We start from the raw sequence: 27,556 nt of genomic DNA, 5'->3' as shown, positions 1-27,556 counted from the left end.
TTAAAAAAAAAAAGACTTAAAATGTACATTTATTAGAGCGTTCATAGGAAGTATAGGGTTTATAGAAAAAAATTCTGCACTTGCAGAAATAGTAAGATACTGTCAGTACATTACACAGAAAATACCTGTTTAGTGGGTGAGTTTCTCATTCATATTTTCTCCTTTGTGAAACATTGTCTTACTATTCATTTTCTCAGTTTCTCAGGCCATATCACACACATGGAAGTGCTGTTAATTGATTTTGTGGTTTTTGTACTAACAGTCAGTCACAATACCAAACACATTTCTCCTTCCGCTACAAAGAGAAGTTTCATTTTTAGAATGTCAGAACATTTTTACCTAGCTAAAGTAAAACAAACGAAGTTCCCCTTCCTTGTCACAACCATATCCTTAAACTAAAGAAAGAAGGATCAGCAAACAATTATTATTCAAATAATTGAATGCTTTATTAAGTATTCTTTCTCCTTATACGCACAAGGCAAATAAACCTTAAAATGTGCTTTGTGCCCTGCATACCTCAATAAAACTATACAGATCATAATAAGGTAATCAAAACATCTGCTGACAAATTTTTATAATTATAGCAGTCAAACAGCATTATTTCTATTTAAAAGCACTGAAAATTTTATTTTTTCCCCATTAACTTCAGCCTACTTTATGTTGCAAAATACTTGGACAACACTTGTGCCAACACAGTAATGTTTTTTCCCATTCTACCCTTTTAAATAAAGGCTTTTTAATACCAAGTAACGAACAAGCAACAGAGAACATAAGCTTAACAATAGCCTCAGATTTATAAAGCTCTATGTCTCACAAAGAAAATTTTAAGTATATCAAAAAACTACCTCCTAATAAAGCAGACAAATCTGGGGAGTCCAAGAAAAAGGCAAGGAAGATGTAAATGGAGATAAATAACTTGATGATTTGTTTCTCATATCCAAGTTTGGGAATGCTTCAAAACATCATAAGATGCTAAAAATGTATATTATGCAGAGCAGTAATTTTCTTACATATTGGTCTCTCAAGCTATATCAGTTTGTCAAGGGACTGACATTGGGACATGGAGTCTTACCACTAAGGCTGTGTCTATACAGTACTTGAGAGTTCAATGGAAAAAAAATGCCCCACCAGTGCTAATACCAGTTCAAATAAACTAGTAGGAGCATTAGTGTAAAAGTTCCAGCACTTTCTAGCGTTTTTAAACACTGTTATTCCCTACTTTGCAGAGAAATTGAGAGACTAAATAGAAGCAAGACTGTGAAGCATTCAAATATTATGGTAACTGGGGGGAACAGGGGCAGGTAAGTATACCACACAAACTCTGTAGTGTAGACAAGACTTCAGTAGCTAGACTGAATCTGGAACAGGTCAGTAGTGACCAACAAGCACTCAACAGCAGTTGAATGGCTTATATGTAGGGCTGCACAAAATTCACGGTCCATTTTGGTCAATTTCACGGTCATAGGATTTTAAAAATCATAAATGTTATCATTTCACCTATTTAAATTTGAAATTTCACAGTGTTATAATTGTAGGGGTACTGACCAAAAAGGAGTTGTGGGGGGGGAGGGGGTCAAAAGGTTATTGTGGGGAGGGGGGTGTTGCGGTACTGCTACCCTTACTTCTGTGCTGCTGCTGATGGTGGCGCTGCCTTCAGAGCTTGGCAGCTGGAGAGCGGAGGCTGCTGGCCAAGATCCCAGCTCTGAAGGCAGAGACACCACCAGCAGCAGCAGAGAAGGAAGGATGGCATGGTATGGTGTTGCCACCCTTACTTCTGCACTAACGCCTGCAGAGCTGGGCCCTCAGTCAGCAGCTGCCACTCTGAAGGCAGCAGCGCAGAAGTAAATATAGCATGGTATGGTATTCCCTCTGAAGGCAGCGCAGATGTAAGGGTGGCAATATCATGACTCCCCCCCCCCCCCAAAATAACCCTGTGACCCCCCCCGCAACTCCCTTTTGGGTCATAACCCCCAATTTGAGAATTGCTGGTCTCCCCCATGAAATCTGTATAGTATAGTGTAAAAGCACACAGAAGACCAGATTTCATGGTCCATGACGTATTTTTCATGGCTGTGAATTTGGTAGGGCCCTACTTATATTAAATGAACTGCTGATCTCAGTCCGGCTCCTAGTGGACTGGGATCCACATAAAAGAACAGCCTCCAAAATTAATATCTTTGCTAACTGAAAGTCTCAAAGAGGTCAGGGACATGGAGGTGCCCTATTCCCTCCACAAAAAATGGTTTCTACTTCCTCATAGCTCAGGGCCATGCCACTTTGAAGGTGCTGTGAGAGCGCTTGCACTGCCTCTGCCCATATTATCAGTTACCTCTCATGAACATCAGCAGTAACTTCCAAACTATGGTTCATCATAATCAGCCACATCAATCCATTTCTCTTCATCAGTTGTATATGGGTAGGAGTCAGATGACAATCTGTCCTCTTCTTTTTTTTTAATCTCTAGACTAAAATAACCACTCTCATGAAGAATGCAGTTATGGAAACAATGGTTTTGTCACTCAGAAGGGCCCAAATTAGCCTCTTTTCCTTCACTAGTCAGGCATTTGACATAAGACATATTAAGAAAGTCACAGTACACAACAGTAAACAGAAGCAATACTTTGAGAACTTATACATCATCTTTCACGTTAGGAACTCGGATCACTTTACAGACACTAATTCCCAACACCTTTAAAGTCTTGGGCCCATATTATAAAGGACAAAGAAAAAAAAAACAGAATAAAGGACTAGCCCAGTCATACAGCAAGTCAACGAGAGTTAGGAACAGAACTCCAAAGCTCTACTAGGAGTTGAACTCAGAATTCATTGCACAAATGCAACGCTCATGCCTATATAAAGCCACCTTGCAGCTAGGAGCGAAGCTGAGGGCTAGACTTGGCAGAGTGCTGGGCAGAGCGGAGGACCCATCACAGTCTGAGGGAACAACAGAACCTTCCTCCCTACAAGGAGGTGGCAACAGCAAGTGTAGGCCAGTAAGACACAGAAAGGCAAAAAAGGAGATGCAGGATAGCAGAAAAAGTAAGAGAAATATAGTAAAACACTTATCTTTTCAGGTCGGGATTTGACTTTTAGCTATTGAACCAAATCATCATCAACACCATCAGAGTAGTAGTTATATCCAGTAGCAAGAAATGCCTTCCAAAAAGTGTATTTCTCAAAAAACTGCTATATTTTAAAGGTGGGTTTTTGGGGCAGGGAGAGGGGAATTAGTAAAGGGAGAAGAAAGCGTGAGAGGATAGATTCTATGAGACAAACCTGAAACTAAATCCGTCCTCTATTACACCGACTCCTCCCCAGAACTACAGGATTTCCATCATTCATGCAAGCAGAGTGGAAGCAACAAATACCTGCTCAGCTGTGGGTTGTTTGGATATTGGCCACTATGCATTATGGAGTGCTGCCTGTTCTGGGGTTATGAACCCATGGTTAAGAGGAGAAACACATCTACCAGTTATTTGCCTAATTTAAAAGAGAATAGAATCATTCTTCACTCAGTGTCTACAAGCAAGGTTCATTATTGAGGAAAAACTTTTACACAGTAAGTAGGTTGAATGCAAAACTTACATACTAAAGATTTGCATTCTACTGAAGAGATCTTTGCTGCAGTATTACTATTGCATAAAGTACTTGTGTTTTCGATTCCACTTGTCATATAAGAAAATCTTTCATCTGGAAAGTGCAAGGTCTCATTTTCATGTTATATCACATGATTCCAAGTAATTACTAGTAAATATGGGAAAATATACAGTTGGTTTTTGTTTTGTTTATTTTCTTGTAGAGATGATCTGCCCCAAAGAAAAAGATTTGTTACGTTCAGTGTTGATAAATTACTCTCTGCTTACAGACGTGAAAAATGTTTACTTACAAAAACAGACAGACAGACTTTGGGAAATTAAGATTTTTTCTTATTTGACATCACAGTAGAAAAGGTCCAAGATAAAATTACAACATTTACAAACAAATGATAAAAAGAAAAGGAGTACTTGTGCCACCTTAGAGACTAACAAATTTATTTGAGCGTAAGCTTTCGTGAGCTACAGCTCACTTCATCGGATGCTGTAGGTCACGAAAGTTTATGCTCAAATAAATTTGTTAGTCTCTAAGGTGCCACAAGTACTCCTTTTCTTTTTGCGAATACAGACTAACATGGCTGCTATTCTGAAACTAATGATAGTTGATGAAAAATATTGATGGACAACCTCAAAATGAGACATGTCCTGCAGCATGAGACAACCAAAAAATTCTATTCTGGCCAACTTAATTTAAAATTATTTATTAGGTGCCAGACAAGCTGCCAGCCTACATTTAGTGAAATTAGTACAATTAGCATCACATCATACTTGAGGCTGCAAATGAGAAGTGGCTTCCTCACTCAGCATATGTCTACACGTACAGTGCTACCGTGGTATAGCAAAACAAATGGGTATTTTCTAACCAAGCCTGATAAGTTGCTAATTCCTCCTGAGTCCATGTTTAATACAAATAAGCAACTTGGGAACAGTATGTGTCTAATTAGGAATGATTACAAAGAGACATTGTGAAAAAACATTTTCTTTCCACACAGCCATATTTGAAATCCAGTTCGTCCCCTGATAAGTTACACTAGAACATCTTTTAAAAAGTAACACTATTGTATTGTTTAGTTCCATGGATTTTTCAGTCTTCCAAGAAATATAATTTAACTGAATGTTATGATCCCCTAATATAGGTCCTTATGCCTTTTTGAGTTCTTGCCCTGCGTACGATATTTATCTGACTGCAAGCTCTTCAGTCCGGGGACTTTAGCACCGTATCATTCGGTTTTTGTGTAGACCACCACCATGAACAAGCGTATATAAATAACAGATATATTTTCCCCCAATAGTATTTTTATATATAACAACATTTGTTAGTGTATTCCAAGTATTCCAACAATATTTTTAACCAGTAAAGTTTTCTTCTTAAAATAAGTCATTATTTTTCTGAGTCTCTGGGGTTCCAAATGAACGAGGGAGCAAGTTTAAGTTCATTAGTCATATATTATTCATATATTAATATGCATATAATATTTACTGTTTTATAGATTGAGTAGATGTATATGGCACTTTTCTTGGTACAGACATATTATAGGATGGAAGACAAATTATTAAGCAAGTTTATTAAGGAATAAAATAAAAGCTTTGGTGGCATGATAAGATCACCAACAATGGACACAGACTGAACACCCAGGCAGACCAGCTAGAGATCAATCCAGGTGGCGTTTGATTTGCAAAGAAGCTACATCCCTTTGGGATTCGCCATGATGATGGTATGGCACTTTAACAAAAAAATAAATATACAGAAATAAGCGCCTCACAATGGTCCAGGGCACATTTAAACTGATGCTATTTGTGATAATACATAGAACAAAATAAGTCAAACACACAACAGATGATAGCCATTTTAAACACTTCATTATTTCCCCCTCTACTTTTTCATGTTTTTAATAAAAAAGAAAGAAGGAACTTTGTAAGGTTTGCATGAGAAAACAAATGTTTTGCAGAAAACTCTGTTTCTTAAGGGGATGACAAACGCTAACACAAACAAGGCAATGCAATACCAGTGCACATAATTAGTCAAACTGCAGGCTTCATAGTTCTCCTGGAGCAGGCTAGTAATGTCATGCATTATGTTTACTTTTTATCTCAGGGTGGGATCCACTAGTTGAATTGTGTGCATTTTTGTCCCATGTGTCTAAATATGTCATTCACATAGTTCTCTTAGTAACTGCCAATGAAGTAATCAATCAATGAAAAGTGTGTGTTTTAAAATAAAAGTGATAAAGCCCAGGAATTATTTATTTGATTGATTGGTCACATAGATCTGATGTTTCATCAACGTGTGCTCAATCCATATTAATACACGGAACGAGCTGTTGTCTGTGGAATCCACATCTGCTGGAATAATGGAGACAGAGCATTTTAATCAAAGTGGTAGAACCAAGGGGCCTGCATCACATCAGTGGAGCCCACTGTGGATCTGCTGTAGTTTAGGATTCCTGCTTCCCATCCCACAGCCATGAAAATCCACATCAGGGCTTTGTGTGGAAATGACGGGATTCTTTTGCCTTTGGGAAGGGCCTGCAGAGGAAGTAGACAGATATTATATTTCCTGTGGTTCTGACAGTTGCCTCGGACTGTAAAATGGCAAGAACCTTGCAGGGGTCTCATCTGCCCCTTCTTCTAAGAAAATATTGATAAGTCTGGGTAGAGTCAGTAGAACTGGCCACCCTCTGATGCTCCTGATAGTCCTCAAGTGGCAGACCTCATCCAATTCCCTAACCCATGAGTAACCTAAATACCCCTAGAGGGGCAGACCACGACTTGTAGGATGTACATGGAAAAATACAATGTGGGGGAGGGTTGGGGGAAATCAGTTGACTCACGGGGGGAGGTGGGCAGGAGACAGCCACTCAAGACAGAAGCCACTGTTAACCAGAGTAGGTCTAAGTGCCATGGCCATGTTGTGAAGCAAGAAAGGGAAACAGGATGTTAGCACTGGGGAGGGGGACGAACATGGAGGGAAAGAGTCTCTGAAAATAAAATTACAGGGAGCCTCCATATGATGACCACTGCAAAGGGTTGCCAACAGAAGCACAGCTTCAGGGTGTGTGGGTAGGAAAGAAAAGGTGGAGAAGGCAGGCAGAAATGCAAGTCCTAAAGAAATCCCCATCCTCCTCCCTGCATCCTTGTCTCCTTCATCCATTTTGAGTTCAAAAGTCTCTTTTACTCTTCTGGACCAAACCCTTAACCTCTACCCTCAGTTTCACATATGCATGACCCACCCCTTGCTTCTATGTTTATCCTGTACCTCTTTCATTCAAGAGCTGCCTGCCAGCTACTTCCTCTTTAACTTCAAACAAGCCAGCATTTCCCCAAGTTATGAAACCCCACCCATGATCCCATTGCCTTCATCATCTGCTTTCTCAGCTCTCTCCTTCCCTTTCCTGCTCCTCATGCTGTCACAGGAGAAGATAGCTCCCATTGACTTTGGCTTTTGCCTTTTTCACTGAACAGAAATTACTTGTCCCTGCCCACGCAACTTCTTCACCTTTCTGTCACCTATAACACTGTAAAATACCACCTGTTCTCCTGCCTAGGCTTCAGAGATGCTATGTTCTCATGGCACTCTTTTCTCTCTGACTGATCCATCAGTGTATCTTCTTCTTCTTCCTCCCCCTCCCCCCATGCCTTCTGCTCTGTCACTGTCTCTCAGGACTCCTCCTTGGTCTTCTCCCTCTACAGACTACCTGGAGTGACCTCATACAGTCTCTTGCCTTCTATCACCATCTTTGTATTAATGAATCCCATATTTCTCTCTCCAATCCCAATTTTTTCTCCACTTTTCTCAGACTCTCATTTCTTCCTCGATTGCCTGCTGCCAACTTAAACAGAAAAGCGTTAAAATTGAACTCTCCAAACTTTCTTGAAAACTTTTATTTCTCAGCCATTTCTAGCATACCCCCTTCCCTATCCCACCTCCCGGCTTCCAATTATGGTGTTATTTTTTGGATGCCTCTGTCGCCACTCTTAACCCCCTCCCCAATTCTTCACCCACACAGACACTGCTATTTCTTTCTATACAAATATTTCTGCAAAATCAGCCTTCTCCATCCACGACGCAAAACTTTGTAAGTTCTTCAACTGAACTGGGAGCCTAAAATGCAGCACCAAAAACTTTAGGTTCAAAGCTGGATTTTTGTTTTTTTGTTTTTTTTTCAGAGCAGCAGCTGGGCTTGGAGAGGGAAGGAAAGAACGGCATCCTTTTTCAAGTCCGACTTTTAGCACCCCATCCCCTAGAAATATACCTATAGCTACCTTCTTCCCTATACTACCCTCCTCAGCCTCGTCCCCAGAAAGAAAGAGATGTTTCCTTCCCAGGAACCCCAAAGACTTGCCTCTCCACAACCAACCACCTCTCCCTCCACACTGTCCATGTATTTCCAGGAACATCTTCCTTGCCCTCAAATTTCACCCTCCCTCCCCTTATGGCCCTCAGTGGCCATCACTTCCTCAAAACTATCCTTTCTACTCCTATTCTCCTGACCAACCTACTCCCCAAAACCAGTTCTTACCTCTCCTTGATCAAAGTCAATTACAGTTGGGCACACCCTCACCCCAAGTCAAGTTCTGCCATCCCCTACCTACTTTTGTGGAACCTCTTTCTGCCTCCTTTCTCTATTGTCCCAACTCCTCCTGCTGCACTGTGGGTTCTCCTTCTCCCCTTCACATGAAGGCTACATGGCTCTAGCTCTCTGCTCTCTCTCTCTCTCTCAATTGCCTGCTCCCCTCCTCTTAAAGGAGTAGCAGCTCAGATGTTGCTTTGCTCTTCACTCCCCATCCCCCAGGAATGGGGGGGGGGGAGCTACTAGGGAGACATTTTCAATTTAGACTCAAACACTTTTTCTTCTTAACATAGACCCCATCAAAGGACGCACTTAAGAGCATCAGGGCCAGAGGCTGAACACTAATGGTGTATTCAGCAATCTGGTCTGAAGAGTGACTGCAGAAATGGCGTGAGATGGTTCCATGTTTGTCTAAAGGAAATTATTTCCATATCAAATGTGCCCAATTTACAAGTCAAATGATGTGTTTTCTAACTGCCAGCCCTGCAAACTTCCTTTTCATCACTCATAAGGATGCTGCCTCTTCAACAGAGTTGCACAAGTATTGCAGGTAACTTAAAGGTTGTGTTTGCAGGCTTGTTAATAAAACAATATGTTTCTGTCAAGTGAGCAAATGTTACATAGAAATCAGACACAGAACAAACATGGAAACAATTCCATTTTACACAGTTACTTTTCAGAGCAGAACTGCACTTTAACCTATTGTTTACAAAGTGCACAAACAAGTCTCCATTTTCCACCTCCCTCCAAATATCTACACCCTCCCTCATAGAACCAAAGACAACATGCACTTACCTTCATCTTTCAAGCACATTATTCCAATTATTCCCCTTCCCTCCCACATCAATTGGTAAGTTCTCTAGTTCAACTGTCAACTCTTTGTGGCAGAGTCCCTCTCATCATCTTAAGCTGTAAATCACCTAGCAAACAGCAAGACTTATACAACTAAACTAAAAAGAACAATTAAACATCATGTTGTTATTGAAAGAGTTGATGTTATAAAAGAGAAGCCAAAATAAAATACCACTCACTATAACTGTTTTACTATACTGCTGCTGTAATATATTTATATATTTTAATGTGCACTTTTACAATTGATGGTGTTCATATACTCTGTTGTAAATAGCAGTACAGAGTAATACGAAGTGCTACGGATGTAACCAAGGTTGTAAAAAAATACAATAAAGTAATTAAAGACTATTGTCATGAATATACTCGAGAGCAGAGTTACAGTAGCATGACTGACTTTAAACATTATCCCATTTGAATAGGTAAGTATGCAAGCCTAGTATTCCATTAATATTTCTTGCATTTCATTTTTATCAGGTTGTCAAAAAGCAAGGTCTATAACGAGAGACACTAAGTTTTGTGAATGATAAGTTTAAATGGGGTTTATTATTGATTCATATTTATTTATTAATTCTCCACTTGTTACTTTATAAGAAAGGTGTTATTTAATAATATAGTAATGTGGTCCTAAAAATAATAATACAAAATTATTCAGCTCAGAGACAAAGTTGAATCAAAGGGTCCTACTGTATATTAGTAGGTTTCACTACACATTTTTCTCAAATGAAGGAGTTTATTTTGACAAAAGTTCTGCTCAGAAAACAATGTAAAAAAGGGGGGAGGAATTAAAAGTGTTATTTTGACTCCCTTTCTTCCTCAGTGCTATTTACAAATTGTATCAAGTCAGTTGCTTGGCAAATAATAAACCAAAGAGAGGACAGCAATAACAAAGAGTTTCTTAAAACACCAAAATGTTATTTTACATTTGCATTTGATGTAAACAATACAGTTTACACTATTGTTACACAGTTACACTAGCATAGCTATGATTACATTATTCAGCCCATAAAGGGATGTGGTACCATAAACACGAATGACTAAAAGTAGTAAGATATTTTTGTTATCCCTATTCTAAATGTTGCTATAGTAGCTGAAACAGTCATTAAAATACCAAAGTAAAATACCAAGTACCAAAAAGGAAGGCACAGAATAAAACAAAAGCTATCCACTTGAAAACATTTCACTCATTTAAAGTAGTATATTTGTCTTTTCCATTTATTTGATCACTAAACATAATATTTTATAACACACCACACACCTTCTCTGTAATTATATTCTTGAGTATCCAAGAGATTTCTTTAGTACAGCAAGGTGATTGCTAGTGAAGGAATGTTTATGACGGACTACCCTGAACTGACAGCTAGAGCTTTATAGCACAGAAGTAGCCATCTCACAAAAAGTCTTATGATGAAAATGCACCAAATTAAAAATGTAGGTCCGATTTTTAGAAGTTCAGAGCATCCACAACTTTGACTAAAATCAACACAATCTCTGGGTACTCAGCTTTAAAAGCCAGGCCTTAAAAGTCTTCATTTCCACTTGTGGATCAGACTACCAAAGCAAAATCAACATATTTTGTTTTTCTATTCTCCATCTTTATGCTTGTATATAAAAGGTATGGCATCACCTGCAGCTGCTTTTCTTGTGTTAAGTCATGAGAATTCTGAAGCAACCCTCTGAGAAGAAGAAACTATTATTTTGATAGCAGTGAGCAAATAGCCTTCTACCCCACCAACAGCTGAGTTGCAAGGCAAAGACCAAACAAATAATAGCCTCCTGTACCAATATGACAACACAAAAAATGCTAAATATGCTCTTGAAGCTTAATAATATACAGCAAGAGCAGGAAAAGGCCGTTCTGATACAGGTCCCTCCTTCCCTTCTCCCACATCAATTCATATCAGACATTCTAGATTTCGGATGTGCACATATGATATCTGGTCAACAGGAACTAATGACACTATTTTACACTCTTTCCCGTGGGCAATCACCCCACAGCAACAGATCTGGTAAACTGCCACTCACTTCTTCACAACATATCTAAGCTTAACAGCATCTCTAAGATTCAGTACGGGGCCCTGAGGAGTTGTGGGTTTAAGAAGCTAGCTAGTGCATTATTCTGTTTAGAAAGAATGCTTTCAAGGTACACATTTTTGTCTTAAAGATTTAAAAGCAAAGGGAAAGCATGTATCAGTAAGTAATCCTCAAAACGTTACATAAAAAGTTTAATAAAGGAATTGGCTGAAACGCTCAAAACAATATTTTTTTTTACGTTGTTTAGATGAAGGTAGTGCAAAGTTCAGGAGAAAGTAAAGAGAGCAGTAATGAAGAAAGCTTGAGCAGATTAAAGAGAGTGGAAGGGGATATATGAAAGAGTGGAAGAGAGAGATACAGGCCAAGTTATGGAATAATTTGAAAGTAGCAGCACCTTAGGTTGTTCACAGAAGAAAAGGAGAACAGAGGGCAAATGTTCAAGACAGAAATGGATAAGAAGAGATAGATATGATCAGGTACACAAGAAAGAAAGATGGCTTTGGTGACAATATTTTGTACAGACTGAAAGAAAAAAGTGAGGAAAGAACAAGTGGAGACCACAGAGGTGGTGATTATAGAAAGTGAAAAGTTAGCAGGACTTGGACAAAAGTGTAGGCAATAAGATTCTCAATTTAAGTGTTATGCCAAAATCTTAAAGCCAACCTTACCAAATACCTACACAGTTGCCTATTTTAGACAGCTGGTCAGCACTATAGAAAACTTAAAGCATCACTGAAAGTAGAGTCTGACAAGGTGTATGTTTAAGGGAATCTAACTTGTACTAAGGGAGGAATTTTAGGGGTTAAAGGTTAACAAGGCAGGCTAATAAAATTAGAATTTTGTATTTTCCCCTACAACACATATTTCCTGCCATCAGACAAACAAGGAAACCAATCAGTCTTTTTAAAAGTTGTAAATGTTACCCCCCAAAAACCCTTTAATCCATTATGCCATTTCAGGCCCCAGTCCTGTGGACACTTGTATAAAGTTACGCACATGTGAGCAGTTTGTTTGCAGGACTGGGGCACGATATGTGCAAGACTGAGAAAACTGCAGTGCAGTACCTGTTACCAATATGCATGGACTGGAGCAATGCCTCTTTCATAATTTTTTTAATCATCAATTTGGGTGTTTTATGAAAAAGAGAAAAAGTGTGGAACAGGTAAAGATACCAGCTAAAATAATCTTCTGCTGAGTTAGGTAAGATGCTAACAATCATTGTGAGCTCCCATAGAGTCCTCCACCACAACCTGTTGAGCAAAAGGGAGAGTTGTCAAAAGTCCCATACGCCATCTGAGGACAAACACACAATAGCCATGACATACTTTAACCCATTGTTTACAAACAGTTATGTTTACTTGGTTTGAGCATTACAGTATTAGCCTGTGTGCTTTTCATTCTTTATTGGACCACACAACTATTTAAATTGAGAGAATAAGATCTCCTTTTATTTTCAATAGTAAAGAAGCGAGGAGCGTGCCATTATTACATTCTACTCAGAAGACACAGAAGAATTACTGATTAGATGCAATTGATCTGGTTTCAGTTCAGTCATGTTTTAACACTACGTTGTCTGAATAAACATGATCTTTAACAATAAGCAGGCAATATATGATATGTTAGTTCAAATAGAGTATAGCATTGAACTAAATATTTATTGATCTTAACTACATAAACTTCTGTAAGTATGTCCTTAATATATTGATTTTACCCCGATTACTTATTAAAATTCTTCCTTAGAAAACATTTTTGCTCAGCAGTAAAATTAGCACTATAATAAACTGTGATTCAGACCCAGAACATTATTAGCTCTTTCCTCTAAGAGATACCAAGATTTCCACTGTCTTCAAAAATGATTAGTTTGAAAGGAAAAGAGGAATTAACAACATTATCTTAAGCAAGGTAGATGCTCTGCAAGCTTCCCCAGATGTCTCTACCTGCACACCCCAAACCTGACCTTCAACACTGCTATTTTCTCTTGAGCAGAGACCATCATGGTGCCAAATTCTATGCTGGCTAAGTGTGCACACAGCATAAGTGGGTGCACACAAAATAAACAGTCAAAGGCTTACAATGAAAAATAAATATTCTGGAACCAGGTTTTTTTTTCATACTGTTGAAATTAAACACCTTGTAATTAATGATACTGTTAAAGTTATGTTAATATAGTTTTCTACCCTAGTTCAGAGAGCACCAAATATATTGGAAAGGGAATATTTCTTCTCATTTTGTTACTACAATTGACTACTCAACAAAAGAATTGCAAACTCTGAACATCAATTGCACAAAGTGGGTGGGAGAAAGAGAAGAATATCCAGATCTCTGGAGTATGTACTTCTTACATATCTCCCAGAAATTCATATGGAAGTCTTAAATCTTTAGTCTTACACTTACAAGCCATTAAATACTTTCAGTATTACTGTGATTTTAAAACAATCCCTGAAGCCATACCATGTACAAATATAGTTAAATTGAAATAAACCTCACTGACGGCAAAAGAAGAAGCCAGGAACAAGTTTCAAAGTTTGTAATTTAAAAAAAGGGGGGGGGGGCGGGGGTATAGCCCAAGAACAACCAAAAAAGAGAAAGCCAGGACTTGCAAAATGTATTATAAGAAATGCAAATCTAATACCACAGTACTTAACTCCCAGAGTTGGGTGAGCAGCAGCAGCTCAAACCAACCCAACTATGGGCTGTCAAGAATTCAATTTTCAGTTGAACCCTGTTAAAGTCAAGGCAGCAGATCACAGTGGATCTCTCAGCAGCACGTTTGAGAGAGGTGCAGAGAATGCAGCGCGCAGCCGGGTCAAGCCCAGGGAAGAGAGACTTGTCTGTACAAGAACCCGAGGACCCTTGTAGAGTTACCTATGCCGCTACTGCCCCTCTGTATTCACCGCAGAGAAAAGCATACACACACCCCCCAGTGCAAGAGAGATGCCTGTGCGGGACAAGGAGAGAATTACGCCTCAGCCACAAGGTACAACGTTGGCACAGCCTGACACAGCAATCCTGCAACTTCAGTCGGAAATATCAGCGTGCACCTGGGTGTGTGACATTATCAGGCCTAATACGGAGCCGTTCCTGCACTTTAGACAGCCAGGCTTAACGCCTGCCAGGAAATGCAAGGAAGTTGGGGGGAGGAGAGGGGAGAAGGTTACTCGCTCCCTCCCTCCCCCCCCCCCAAATAGCGCTGCACGGCGAGCATTAACTGCGACCCCCGTCCCGCAAGCACAACACGCCACTCGCGCTAGGCCAAAGGGACCTGAACCAGCGGCGTGACCCCAGAAACAAGCCCGGCTCTTTGCTTTTCCCTGCAGAGCTACAGGTGCGGACTGTGAGCGCAGTGACCGCGTCTTGCTGAACTGAGCCGGGGCTGGGGGAAACAGGAAAGATAGAAATCCCAGTGAACAGCTACAGCTTCCCCCTCCCCACATCCCCAGGCCCCTTGCACCGCGGGCTCCCCCCCCCCAACACTATCGGGGGAGGGGGCGCAAATGACATTAACAAGAGCACGAATCCATTACAATGTAGCAACTCAGATGCGCGGGGGAGAGGGGGAGGAGATGGCGGCTCCCCCTGCCTATGCAGCACGCCCCCGCCCCCCTCCCTATCCCCGAGCCCCCGAGCCCAGGGATCGTGGCAGCCCCGGGGGTGAGGAGCAGGAGCAGCTCACGCGGGGGAGGGGAGCAGGTGGGTGTCTCCTCCATACGCACTGCCGGGAGAGGAAAGCAGACGCGGCTGGTTTGTACCGAGAGAAAGGGGGAGCCCCCGGGGAAAGGAAAAGGGCAAACAGGAGCCGCCAGGCTAGTTACCTGGCGGGCAGGTGCATAGAAGGCACGCTGGGGGGCAGGGGCGTGTCAAGGGGGCTCCACAAGGGGCATGTTGTTGGGGAGGGAGAAGTGTGCACGCAGGCAAATGTGTGTTACTCGGGGGGGGGGGCTGTACGGGGGCATCGTCATGGCATGGGGGGGGGGGACTACGCTGGGGGTGGGCTGCAGCGCGGTACTCACCGGCAGCTCCACGTTGACGTCGGTCCCGTCCAGCAGCAGGACCCGGCACTGCAGCGCCGCTTTGCTGTCCCCGGCCGCCGGGATGTGGACAACGGCTCCGGCGCTGTGCCCGGCTCCTCCGGGGTGCGGGGAAGAGGGGAACCCCTCCGCGGCGGCGGCTCCTCTCAGCCCCCCGTCCCGCTCGTCCCCAGCCCCAAAGGCGCCTCCTCGCCCGGCTCCGCGTCCAGCCCCTCGCCCGTAGCGCTGCATCGACCGCCGGCCAAAGGTCCTGCGCAGGAACCGCAGCATCCTGGGGGCGCCCTACCCGGCTGCTCACACCCCAGAGCCCGCAGCTCCGCGCCCAGCCCCGGGGAGCCTCCCAGAGCAACCCAGCAGCACCGCCCGCCGGGAGCCAGGCACCGGGGCCAACCCTCCCCGGCTCCCAGCTCCGCCCTCTGCAGCGCCGCCCGGCCGAGGGAAGGGGGCGGGGGAGATGCAGCCCCTCCTGCAGCGGGAGCCGCGCCGCGGGGCGGCCGGGGGGAGCTGCCGCTGCTGCTGAGGCGGAGCGCGATGCAACCTGTAGTGGCGGCGGCGGCGGCCGCTCCTGGGGGAAAGGTCCCGCGGCGGCCGCCCGTGCACTGGCGCTGCTCCCGCCCGGCTGCCCCGGGGTGCTCGCCCGGCGGGGCGGCCGGGGTCCCACCTGCTCCCCGCTCCGGCAGGGCGCGCGCACACGCTCCGAGCGGGGAGGGCGCCTGCGCCGGGCCTGCCCCCGCTCCACCTCCGGCCAGGGAGGGACCAGCGGGCCGGGGAGGCGGAGGAAGGTCCAAGCGCAGCGTTTCACCTGCGAGCTCGGCAGTCCGCACCTTGCTGCCCTGCGCACGGGTAAGGCAGCTGCCTGCTGCCCTCTGCTGGCCCTCGCTGCCACGGGGAGGCGTCTGGGACCTCTGGGGCGGGACGAGCCGCGTGTGCCCCTAAAGCGAGACTGCAGCGTGGCGGGGGGGAGGGAGGACGAGGAAATCTATTAGAGGTGGGTCGTTGTGTGTAATTTAGGCCGCGATCCGGCCTTGCTCCTCCCCGCTGTTATTTCGCTACCCTCTCCTCCCCCTCTCCCCCCCGTCACGGGCTGTCCCTTCTCTCCTGCCTCCTCTCCTTATCCCCGCACTCTGCCAATTGGGCTTGTACGCCGCAGGACCCATGGGGAGCACAGCACTGCTTCTAGCTGCTAAAATGCAGGGGCAGCGGCGGCAGGTGAAGCTAGAGAACCTGTCACTGCATCTGCCCTCCGCCCGCAGTACCTGTAATAAACACTGCCAGGGCTGCCTGCTCTGCCCAGAGGCTTCAGATCAAAGAGACAGCTGCGCCAGCGCTGGTAGGGCAGTTTGCTAAGTTAATTTCCATATTGTAATCATGTTACGGTTTTCCGTTGTATCAGGTGCCCCCCTACCACGGATTCAGAACCCCCTTTCATCCAGCCATAAAGTTGGTTATCCCTCCCCCCAATCACTATCACACACCCCAAACACCAGTGTGCAGCACTCAAATTGAGAGCCAGTGGTTTCGATAGCTGCAGGACACTCCTAGCTAATCTGGGACAGTAATAAACCTATGGGAGGGGGAAATAATACCTAGACACTTAAGGAAACGTTAAGGACCACAGGGACGAGATAAGACGGGAAAGTGAACTGACAAAATGAGTGAATAAAAATGAGGGCAGCAGGAAATAAGAAAATATACACTCAATATTTCTGAAAGCAGTCCAGGCCATCTGAGAAGGACCTGTTGCCTGTTCACAGAAATGGGATGGATCAAGGACATGCATGGTATATCTTGTATCCAGGGTAGTGCTAGAGAGGGGATACTTACATCTTGTTAAAGTTTCACTAAATAATTGAAGGAAGGATAAGAAAATTTTCTCTGTCTCTGATTAAATGTACCTGTCCTCTAGACACTGTTCAGGCACTCCTGCAAAAATCATATTCTTAGGACACACAAAAATACTGCCTTCAGAATCACCACTATGTATTTAAAAAAAAAAATCCCAAAGGGAGGGCATTCTCCCACATTTCCTACCTCTTCATTTGCTTTTCAGGCTGAACAGTAGTCCTCCTTCCTTGGTTATGGCTACAAATCAAACGTTTTTAAATAATCCTTCACCCATTCTCTCTGCAAACATAGCAGCCTGGGGTCACAGCATTTAGTATGACTGGAGGAGGGGACATTTGTAGAAGCCCTATGTTTAAAATATTGGCAGTACATCATTTCTTATGAAAGCAACAAAAGGCACAATTCCATGCATCCACCTTTCATCATTAGAACAAATGGATGTAAAGCATTGTCTTGCACTAAAGGGCTTGGACATCACTGCTAAATTATCTGGTAGCAGCAGCTCTGCATCTCCTCCTATTGTTTCATACTACGCAAGGGGCTCAGACCTGAAGTGCTAACTCCAGCAAAATACTCATTGGATTAGCAAGATATTTGGGCTGGTATTTCCCCCAACTCTACAGTTATTTAAAGAAGCATTGCTGAAAATGGGGAGGTACGTGTCTCTTTTCTTCATCCAGTACTACTAGAGATTATATTTGCACAGAGTTCAATTTGCATTTCTTTGTATTTTCCAAGTTTGCCATTATTAGGAATCTTAAAATCAGGTGTCATAGTTTAGGGTTCTTTCTTTTGTGAACATTACAGGATAGATTCTCCAGTCCAGTACACTACATAAACAGCACAAAATACTCTTAAAGTGACAGAAATCTGGCAGTGGTGGCTCTGCTACCTCCTGAATGAGCCTCATCCCTGGTGTAAAGGGAGAGAGAGCATGTCGGGGATGGGGACGGGACATGGTGGAAGGGTGGGCAGCTCTGACTTAGTGAGCCACAAGCATCTTCCTGCAGCCCCTGAGAAACAAGCCCTTTGCAGGGGGAAAGTAGGAGCATCTTTTTCAAACCCTAATCAATCCGAGGGTTACATGATTTATATCTGCTTGACTTTCACTACTAGCATACAAAATATTGTCCAGTGGCCACACTAAAAAGAAACAGTACTGTTATAGAGGAGCCACACACATGCTGTGATTCCATCGGATCTCCTAAATGGTGCAAGGTTGAACCTGATCAATAAGTGGATGAGAGACCTTCAAAGGAGACCTGGTTGCTGCAGGAAGTGATGCTGGTGATTCAGTAACCAGCACTCTGAGAATCATAGAAATGTTACATTCTGCCTGCCCACATTCCCCTTTCAGTTTTGAGTGGATATGCCCGCAAGTGATTCCATGTGCTGTTAAACATCTGCTGCGCTCCATCCTTAAGGTGGCTGCAACTTATTTGTGGGTGAAGATATTCCTCTTAGAATCATAGAAATGTAGGTGCTAGACAAGACCTCAAGAGGTCATCAATTCCAGCCCCTACTTTGAGGCAGGATTAAGTAAACCTAGACCATCCCTGACAGATGTTTGTGCAACCTGTTCTTAAAAACCTCCAGTGATGGGGATTCCACAACCTACCTCACAGGAGCAATAAAAGGTTTAACAATATTGAAAAACACTTTGAGATGCTCAGATTGACCCTGCTATAAAGGTATACATTGCAGTATAATCTTAATCAAGATAGGACTTCTTCCTACTACGGGGTTCTTATACGTTAGTCTGAAGCATCTGGTACCAGTCACTGCCAGAGACAGAATAGTGGACTAGATGGAGCATGTGTCTGATCCAGTATAGCAATTCCTGTGTTCCTATGGACAGCCCCCAGGTAACCAGATTAGCATAACTGCAATGAGTAGAAATAACGGCAGTTTAATTGGGCCACTATTTGCAAAAAAAGCCACTTAGTGGCATTTGGCCAGTGCCAAGAGGGTAAGTGATGTGTAACCACTTGTGACATACTAACCATTAACAATTAAATGGTATGAATGGATGAAATGTAGCAAAAATATTTCTATTTGTGTAATTTCATTCAGTATTTTGTTTCAGTTTAAGTGTCTGGCTGTTTAAGAAAAAAAAAGACACCGCTTCTTAACGGCAGCTACTATTGGATGTCCTAATTAAGATAATTCTATTGTGGTATTATATGTACTGTCTAACAATTAGAGACCTCTTCCTTTTCTTATTTTGTGTCACTGTCTATGCATTTGTGGATTTTGCTGCTCTGCCAGACTTTCACTATGTAAAAAGAAGAGTACTACATTTAAATTGAACATAGCTAGATTTTCTTTTTCTGCAATTTGGCAAAAATTTCATGAGTCTTTACAGAGACTAAAATGGGACATTTTGCAAGCTTTTGCTAGAATATGCTTCAACTTTCAGTCCTCCTTAAAAACAACTTGCACAAAAGGGCTCAAACAATGAGCACACATGGTATGGACCCGTTGTCTGTGTTAATAAAAATAGAAAGAGAGACCCTGAGAAGATATGAAGATTATTTGGTCTTTTAGGTTTGAGAGTTTGTTGATTGTGCTAACCCCATAGACAACAATGAAACTAGTTTGGGGAAAAGTCATTGAAGGCAATGCTTTTTAGCATGACAGCGCTTGAGTTATGATCTTCCTGTGGTGCATCACAGTCACGTGTTTGTTTACTTTCCCAAACACCATGTCAGTTATGTGAATATGCCTAATTTTACCCTATTTCTGGATTGCTTTATACACAGACACACAGCAGGAGGAAAATGCAAATGCAACGATGTGTTACAAGGCTTAGAGTAAGTTGCATTTATATGCCACCATTCATCCAGAAAGATCCCCAAAGCAGTTTAGTTAGAAGAAAAGAACTCTGATACGCAAACTATACATAGAACCACTTCACCCAACACTGAAACGCAGCAGCTGTTTAACTGCAGAGTCCAATACAAAATCTCTTTTAAAATTGAAATGAAGAGAGGCGACTTAGTGGGAGGGACACAAAGGGGGCACCTGCTAAACGGGGGCACGTGACCTCCCCATGTGACTCGTCCTCACCCCCCCATGTGACCCCCTCATGTGACTCTTCCCTGCCCCGCTTCCCACATGACTTGTCCCTGCCCTGCCCCCAGCCCAGGGGCCCCGTGTTCTCCCCATCCCACATTACCTGGCGGGGGGGCTCTGCTCCAGTCCCCCTGGCATATGTGGAGCACTCTCCAAGGCAGTCTCCGGCCATGCTGCCTGTCTTGGATGCTGCCCATGGTGCGGCACCCAGCGGCTGCTCTCTGCCAGGCAGCCTCCAGCCACAAGGCTGCCTGGGAGAGTGCAGCGCGGCATACCACACCAGGCAGCATGGCCAGAAGAGGAGAGGCTCTGCCCCCACCTCTTCCTTTCCAGCTCTAGCCCTGCCCCTTCATCTCCCCAGCTGCTGGCCTTCCCCGTGCCCCAGGGCATTTTGGGGAGGGTCATGTGACACTTGCCCCTCCCCCGGGTCACCATTGATTTAATTATGCACATCATAATTTGACAAGGACACTGGGGCTAATACTTCTATGCTTACAAAATGTACCATAGTCTCTTTAATGACCTGATAGGTGGTCAGGACTTTGATTTTGTATTATCAGATGCCTCCTCCAACTGATTCAAAACTGAGTTAAGACTTGTCTACATAGGAAGTTGTACTGACATAAGGTGAGGTGTGAATTTAAACTGTTATACCAATATAACTCAGGTGAACACTCTTAGTCCAGGATAAGCTTCTAGTTTAGTTTATGTTGCTTTGGAAGTGGTTTAAGATAAGCTGACAACAGGCACTTTTATTGCTGGATATGTGTGTCCAAGCAGAGTTATACCGGTATAACTATGGTGGTATAACTGTACCTGCATAGCTGGTGAAATTTTCCCATGTAGGCAAGTCCCTAAAAGGAAAAATGTTCCCTGCTGACTACATATTTCTTCATGTCTCCCGTCCATCTACTGAACAGGCCCAACACTAGCTAGTTTATGAGTAATACACCAGCTGAGGTTTTCATCAGTTTATTGTACTGATTTTTATACAAGTCAGTTCAAAGAAATTATTTTTAAGCCTAGGAATCTCATCATTAGAGCTAAATAAAAGCATTCAATACTATCTAAAACGGCAATAATATCAGAAACTCATTTTAAAAAGGTGACCTTTGACCAACGTGCTCTTTTAATTATGGCCTTCAAATGAGCCTAAAAAGGTACTTTATGCAACATATGTACAAATGATCACTAAAGGCTAAAACACTGATGCCTCCTTGATCCATACCCAGCACAGATGATATTTTCTAATGGCAGATGTGTCTTTTAATCATATCGCCACAGAGAAATACATTCAAGGCCGTTTGTGCTATGGGGCACATGAGACCTAAACAACACAGCAAATCCCCCTTTGATATATGCAGCAGTGCTATACTGAATTCTGCAGCAACTCGGGAAGGATGTTGCAATGTTAACTGATTGTGAAAACAGTTGGGAGCTTTCACTGCTTGTTGAAATAGTCCTAGAAATATAGCCAAGGTGAAAATATAATTCATACACATTACACTAAGGCTAAAAGAAAATATATTTGTCGCAGAGGAGGAAAATCTAGAAAGAAGTTTAGAAGCTCGACATAATCATCTTCTTTGACCTGCAGAACCCTTACTACCCCGATGATGTGTGGAAGGAAGGACCCCAATTAACTGTCAGTGTTGTCAATTAAAAAACAAAACAACTTTATAAACTCAGCACATTTGATACAGAAAGAGACACTGAATGTGGAACGGGAATGTACATTAGCACAAAGGAAAGCTGCACTTTAATTGTTGTTTTTCGAAATTGCGCATATGCTTAGAATGTGATCAGCATATTTTAGAAATGTGAATAAACGTTATTATCTCTCTGAGGATTGTACAAAATGATTTGGTGGACTCAGTCCACTTCCTACTGAACAAGTGTCTGCAAAACAATTGGCACCTGTTGCGGCAGTCCAAATAGAAAATCTAGCAAGGTCTGAATGTCCCACTCACCTCAGAATGTGGCTATTCACATCAAAGGAGTGGCATATAGATGGGGAGTTGGCTCAGCAGGGAGCCATGTGGGTGAGAGGAGCATGGCCAGGATGAGCCAGGGACTGAGGAAGCTCTAGGAAAGGGAAGGAGGGAAATACTATTGTTGGGCTAGCAGATAATGGAGAGAAGCTTGATTCCTTCTTAGAGGAGAGCTGGAGACCAGAGATGATGAAATGTAATATGGGACTTGCCGGGGCAAATTGACTTCTTTTTTGAACCTCCATGACTATGAGACGATTTGCAGAGGCATTGGGGCACTGCTGTTTGTCATTGATTCTCTGGATGATTACATGGAAGCCTTGGCTAGGTTGCATCTCACCATGACCCCAGCGTATAAAGTGAATACAGACATCAATTTTGAAATCTTTGTTAAGAAAATGGATGGTTTGTCTGGTGATCACAAGATTGAAATCCAAAGTGGCATTCATCAGGTGGCAATTGAGGACCTTACAGATGATAGATTGGAGAAAGTTCACCTCAGCTTTTATCTGACAAACATATATGATCAATTCTATATTTGAAGCCCTTAGCAAAGTAGTATAGAAATTGATTCCGTAGCTCTCAATGCTGGAAAACCTATATAACCTCTTCATTTCAAAGTTTGGGACTGAGAAAGCATTTTTATTTGATATAGTCAGTAAAATGTATATTGCAACTGACAGTACTCCAGTGGATATGCAAACTTATGAGCTAACAACTAATAGACTACAACTTCCATTGTTTTTGCAAGGTCACACATGAAGTATTTGAAATGAGAATGGAAGTAGTGAGTGTGATGCTAGCTGACTAGGTGCCAGCTGTGGCCAAGGCTTTAGGCCACAGCCGAGCACTGACATATTCATTGCTGGAAACCAGTCTGTTTCACTTGTGTGTTAGTACAAGTTCAATAACTATCTTAACCATAACAGTGTGTTCAGTGTTTATGAAATGCTTGTTAGTTGCTGCATGCATTAATCTCACTTATAATATCTTTATCACATGCTATAAGATAATACTTGAGTTTTTGCTTTAAAAATGTTGGCTCTGAACCTGTAAACTTAGTCAGGAGGACTCGTCTCCTAACCATCAAGAAGGTATCAAAACTAAATGGGCCAGTGTGGGACATCACAATACTAAAACTTTGTTAATTGCCCCTTCACACCCATGAAGTGGCTACTTGCAAAAGAGCTCATCCTATTAGCTTGAATTCTGGAAGAAGGACATAAAAATAGCTGACAAGAAAATTTTTCATCTCTCTTCTGCTGTTAGGCCTCTCACAGCACTGCAGTTTATGAAACAGAAGCAAAGATCCCTAGGGTCCACCTGGATTAGCCCTAAAAGACATTCAGAGCTGACAGATTACTACAACTCTGTCACCTTTTAAAACCAAAAACTGTAACTCATCTGTGTACATATGTTTGCCTGCTTTAACCTTGTAATAACTCTCTCCTTTCTTTTTCCTAACTGATAAATCTTTAGTTAATTTATTACAGGACTGGCTACAAGCATTGTCTTTGGTGAGAGATCTAAGGTACAAATTGACCTGGGGTAAGTAACTGATCTCTTGGCACTGGAAGCAACCTGAATAGTTTGTGATCTTTGGTGTATGGCAACCAACTGTCTCTAAGTCCAGCTTGTCTAGGTGGCAAGAAAGACTGGAATGCCCAAGGGGACTATCTGTGAACCCATATACTCCTGGGGAAATTCTGCACCACTGCGCAATGCAGAATTTTGCAGAAATTAATGTTGGATGCACAGAATTTCCCTTTTTCTCCACAGAAATGGGCTGCAGAGTTGTTGGCCACTACTAGGCCAGGGGCAGGGGGAGGGAACTGGAGGGTTCCCAGCAGCTGCAGTTCCCAGAACGCCCTGAAGGAAGGAGGCGACAATACTGTATCACACAAGCATGGAACTGGAGAGTAACATCTCTTCTTAATATAAAGCCTGAGATATTGGTGGAAGGTGGAAATATTGTGGAAAGCTATTGAATAACTAGCTATTTGAATAGTTATTTGGTGACTACTTTTGCTTTCTCGCTCTGCCTTTTTACTGTTCTGATTTTTCCTAATGAGAAATACAATTCCAGCTTGGTGAAAACTTTTTGGAATCATCAAATAAAAAGTTAATATGTGTGTATATTCCCCAAAGAGCTGCCTTCTGATTCAAAGCTCCCAAATTTCCCAGTATTCTTACTTCTGTTGCCCAGTCCTTCAAATACCTGGATTTTGAAAAGAAAGTATCAGAGCATTCAAGTGCGATATTTAATTGCTCTTATAGCAGACTCTTTGAAAAAAATCCAAAGAAATATCAGAGCGCTGGTGGTAGAACAGAAGAAACAGCAGTGGTCATATTTCTTTCCTAGCGGTATTGAACAAATCGTTCAAGCAGATTACAGATTGGAATAATAAAATATGTTTCCTTAACATATGAAAACACCAATCAGTTGTCCCTGCTTTGCTGATCCTAATTCAAATCTGAATTGAATAAGATGTACGGAAGGGTCCTCTTTCAGTATAGAAACAGGAACGTGGGCTTCGTGTAATCAGCTGCCATCCCTTACCCCATGCTAAAGACATTCAGCAGATTGAGGAGACAGGAAGGGGGAGGAGGTGCCCTGTACCCTCCCTGCCACTGTCCCTTGCACTACTTTCAGATTTCTACTCTTAGAGCAGGATTACCTCTCTCTGGATCCCATCTGTGACTGCTACTATGCAGTTGCAGGGGAATCCAGACAATGATAGAAGCCATGCTGCTGGGTTGTTTGCGCACACAGTGGAACAGCAGTTGTCTCTGCAAAAAGGGTCCCATCTTGCATGGCAGTGGGGGGACTTTCCCTTTTGATACCAGGAGGCAATATTGGGCATGGCCTCCTGAACATATAGATACAATCCCCGTCCCCCCCAATTTAGAGAGACCCAACCACAAGACTCATCGGGCTTGATTCCAATCTCTCATATACCAGAGGAAATCAGAAGTCATCTTTCCTATGCAATTTTTTTTAAATGGACAAGGGAATCCTGAGCTTTCCTTAGCACAATAATTTGGAAGGAAAGTCAGGGTTCGGAGATTGGATTAAGTGAAGGAAATTATATTATCTGTGAAAGCAGTGATTTCTGAGCCTATAGCTAGCAACTGCCATTGCACTGCAAAGTGGCATTTTTACTGAAACCAGCTCTGTGGAAGCACAGGGTAAGAGACTATAAACTTTTTTTTTATTCTGCTTATGAAATGGATTAGTCAGAAGAAACAGCTCACAAACAGTAGTATGCTATTTTAACCCTGGCGATCTCATCAGCAATGCTTGTTATTAATTATTTGTACTGTGGTGCCTAGGGGGAGGGGGACTCCACTATGCTAAATTCTGTACATATATAAAGAAAAGACAGCCTGGGCCTCAAAGACTTTTCCTTACAGTCTCACTTCCTTAATTTTAAGATGTTCCCCATGGCTAAGGTATTTTATCAATCATAAAAGTCAGAATCCTCTTCAATTGTGACTGACATAATTCTCAGGTATAAACTTTGGGGGTGGGGAGGGTTGATGTAAACTTTTCTATAGGAACATTTTCATAATGCTCTCTAAATGGTGTCATGCCGTTATTCTTTATGGAGAATGTTAATAACAAGCTGAAAAAAAACTCTCCCAAATCCCCAGGAACCTATATTATTGCTTCTTTGGCATTCACTGAAACAATTTGCTATTAATATCATCCCTAAGCAAGGTCAATTCACATGGCTGCCATTCCTAGAAGTGAGTATGACATGATCTCCAACAAGCAAATCTTAATTGTTTGACAAGCAGATGAGTACCTATAACAGCTGAGCAACCTGTTTGCTAGAGAATCAAACCCTGATGAACAATCCTCTTCTAGGCCCGCTTAGGGATGCTAATTTGTCCACTGGGCCTAAATGAGAAGCCACTCTGTGAGCTGTCAGTCAGGAGAGGAAAAGGCTCAGACCCAAGATGAAAATAATATAATTAAATGCTTATTTCACTTTATTTTAATTTTACCTTTGTCATGTATTAAACTTTCTTGAGGTACATAGATTTGGAGAGTTTTCTTCTCACTCCCATTCATGACCATGCAAAACAATTTCCTTCCCATTCGTGATTGCATATTGCCTCCATAAAAAATATAGCAATTGTTCACATATGAAAGTAAACAATTACTAGATGTAACTGGAAAATTGGGGTGCCCCTTTTCCAGTTCTGTGTACTAATGATCTATATGAGTTGCATCCCTTTAACTAAGTTGGTGTAGAAACTGACAGTTAAACACAGACCAGAGAACTCACCTTCTGATCCAACCTTAACATGTCACTTCCTGATGTCACCAGCCCGCAGGGCACTGTAAATTCACACACTCTTCTCTGCAATACCATTCCCAAAGGATTTCAGTTCTTCAAAAAGATATAAACCCAGTGTACTTTCGGCATTAACTTATGTGGCTTTTGACAATGCTGATAGGAGCACAAGTATCTATAAACTAGAATTCAGATGTACCACTCTGGCAAACTTTTTTTCTGATCCTGCTACACTGCAAGGGGAGTCTCGGCTTTGCAGTATGGTGTATCAACTCATTCTCCACAATAAAATATTCCTTCAGATTCTAAAATGTGCCAGTAGGTACACACAGACTGCAACATCACATACATTAAAACAAACTAGACTGACACAACATCACCCTAGTAAAAAACTCAAAGGAAAACGCCACCCTGTAAGGAAACTCAAAACCCTTCAGGCAAAAGCCTATATAAATAAGCATACCCTTAGGTTAAAAAAAACGGAGCTCTGCCTGTGCAATGGGGGAAGGAGATCCCAAAGTTGAAGGTTGTCCACTGAAAAGGCACTGTCCCTATTTGTAAAGAAAGGACTGGCAATGAGAGAGCACTAGCTGATTTCCACTGCTGGACTAGAGCATCAGGCAAAGAGTGGTCACTAAGGTAGGGATCAGATAGGGATTGATTACAGATTAAACCAAACATCAGGAAAGAAATTGGAAGTTTGTGCCACCAGTGGGGGCACTTGTGTAGTATTCTTCATGTGAGAGGCATATCTACGTAAATAGGCAACTGCATTCTGCACTAGCTGAATCTTCTGAGTGCTCTTCAAGGGGAGCCCATTCTAAAGTCTGATATAATGTATAGCTGATACGCTTATTGACAAGGGTGTTATTTGTATTTGGCTTCCCAGCTTTGGATTTTTCCACTGCTCCAGTTACACGGGTATCATTAATGTTTCACTGGTACAATTATATTGATCTTAGCTATCAACTAATGTATCATCTTACAACCTTAATCAACATTTGATGAGACCCCCACTGTCAAATCAAGCCTGCCCCTTCACTCATCAAGCAACATGATTGTCTAATAAGGCTTGCCACAGCAGGAATAGGGCCTATTTTAATCTTGCTGATGGGGTGAAGGAGACAGGTGGAGAGAGGAACATAGCGAGAAATGAAAGAAATAGCAAAATGAGAAAATGCACTTCAAATCCTACGTTTCAGGAGAATCTGAGATTGAGATTGGAGGGAGAGGAGGAGAAATGAAAAAAACGTCAAGGGGATCAGA

At 42.5% G+C, this 27,556-nt stretch overlaps 1 protein-coding gene and 1 pseudogene across 4 annotated transcripts in view; one reads left to right on the top strand and one right to left on the bottom strand.

Moving 5' to 3' along the window:
• Nucleotides 1–15,345, bottom strand: part of EPB41L4B (erythrocyte membrane protein band 4.1 like 4B) — a 249,164-nt gene extending 233,819 nt beyond the window's left edge. For all 4 annotated transcript variants that reach the window (XM_074945196.1, XM_074945197.1, XM_074945199.1 and 1 more), the window contains exon 1: nt 15,058–15,345. In XM_074945196.1, the coding sequence (XP_074801297.1) occupies nt 15,058–15,345 (288 nt within the window). The remainder of the gene's footprint in view (nt 1–15,057) is intronic.
• Nucleotides 15,346–15,606: 261 nt separating this feature from the next.
• Nucleotides 15,607–22,748, top strand: LOC141981886 (ras-related GTP-binding protein D pseudogene; annotated as a pseudogene).
• Nucleotides 22,749–27,556: the final 4,808 nt, after the last annotated feature.

The sequence above is a fragment of the Natator depressus genome, chromosome 2 (genome assembly GCF_965152275.1).
Source record: "Natator depressus isolate rNatDep1 chromosome 2, rNatDep2.hap1, whole genome shotgun sequence".
Taxonomy (NCBI): Eukaryota; Metazoa; Chordata; order Testudines; family Cheloniidae; genus Natator; species Natator depressus.
Note: the sequence above shows the minus strand (reverse complement) of the source record. Positions and strands in the feature narration are given on the sequence as shown.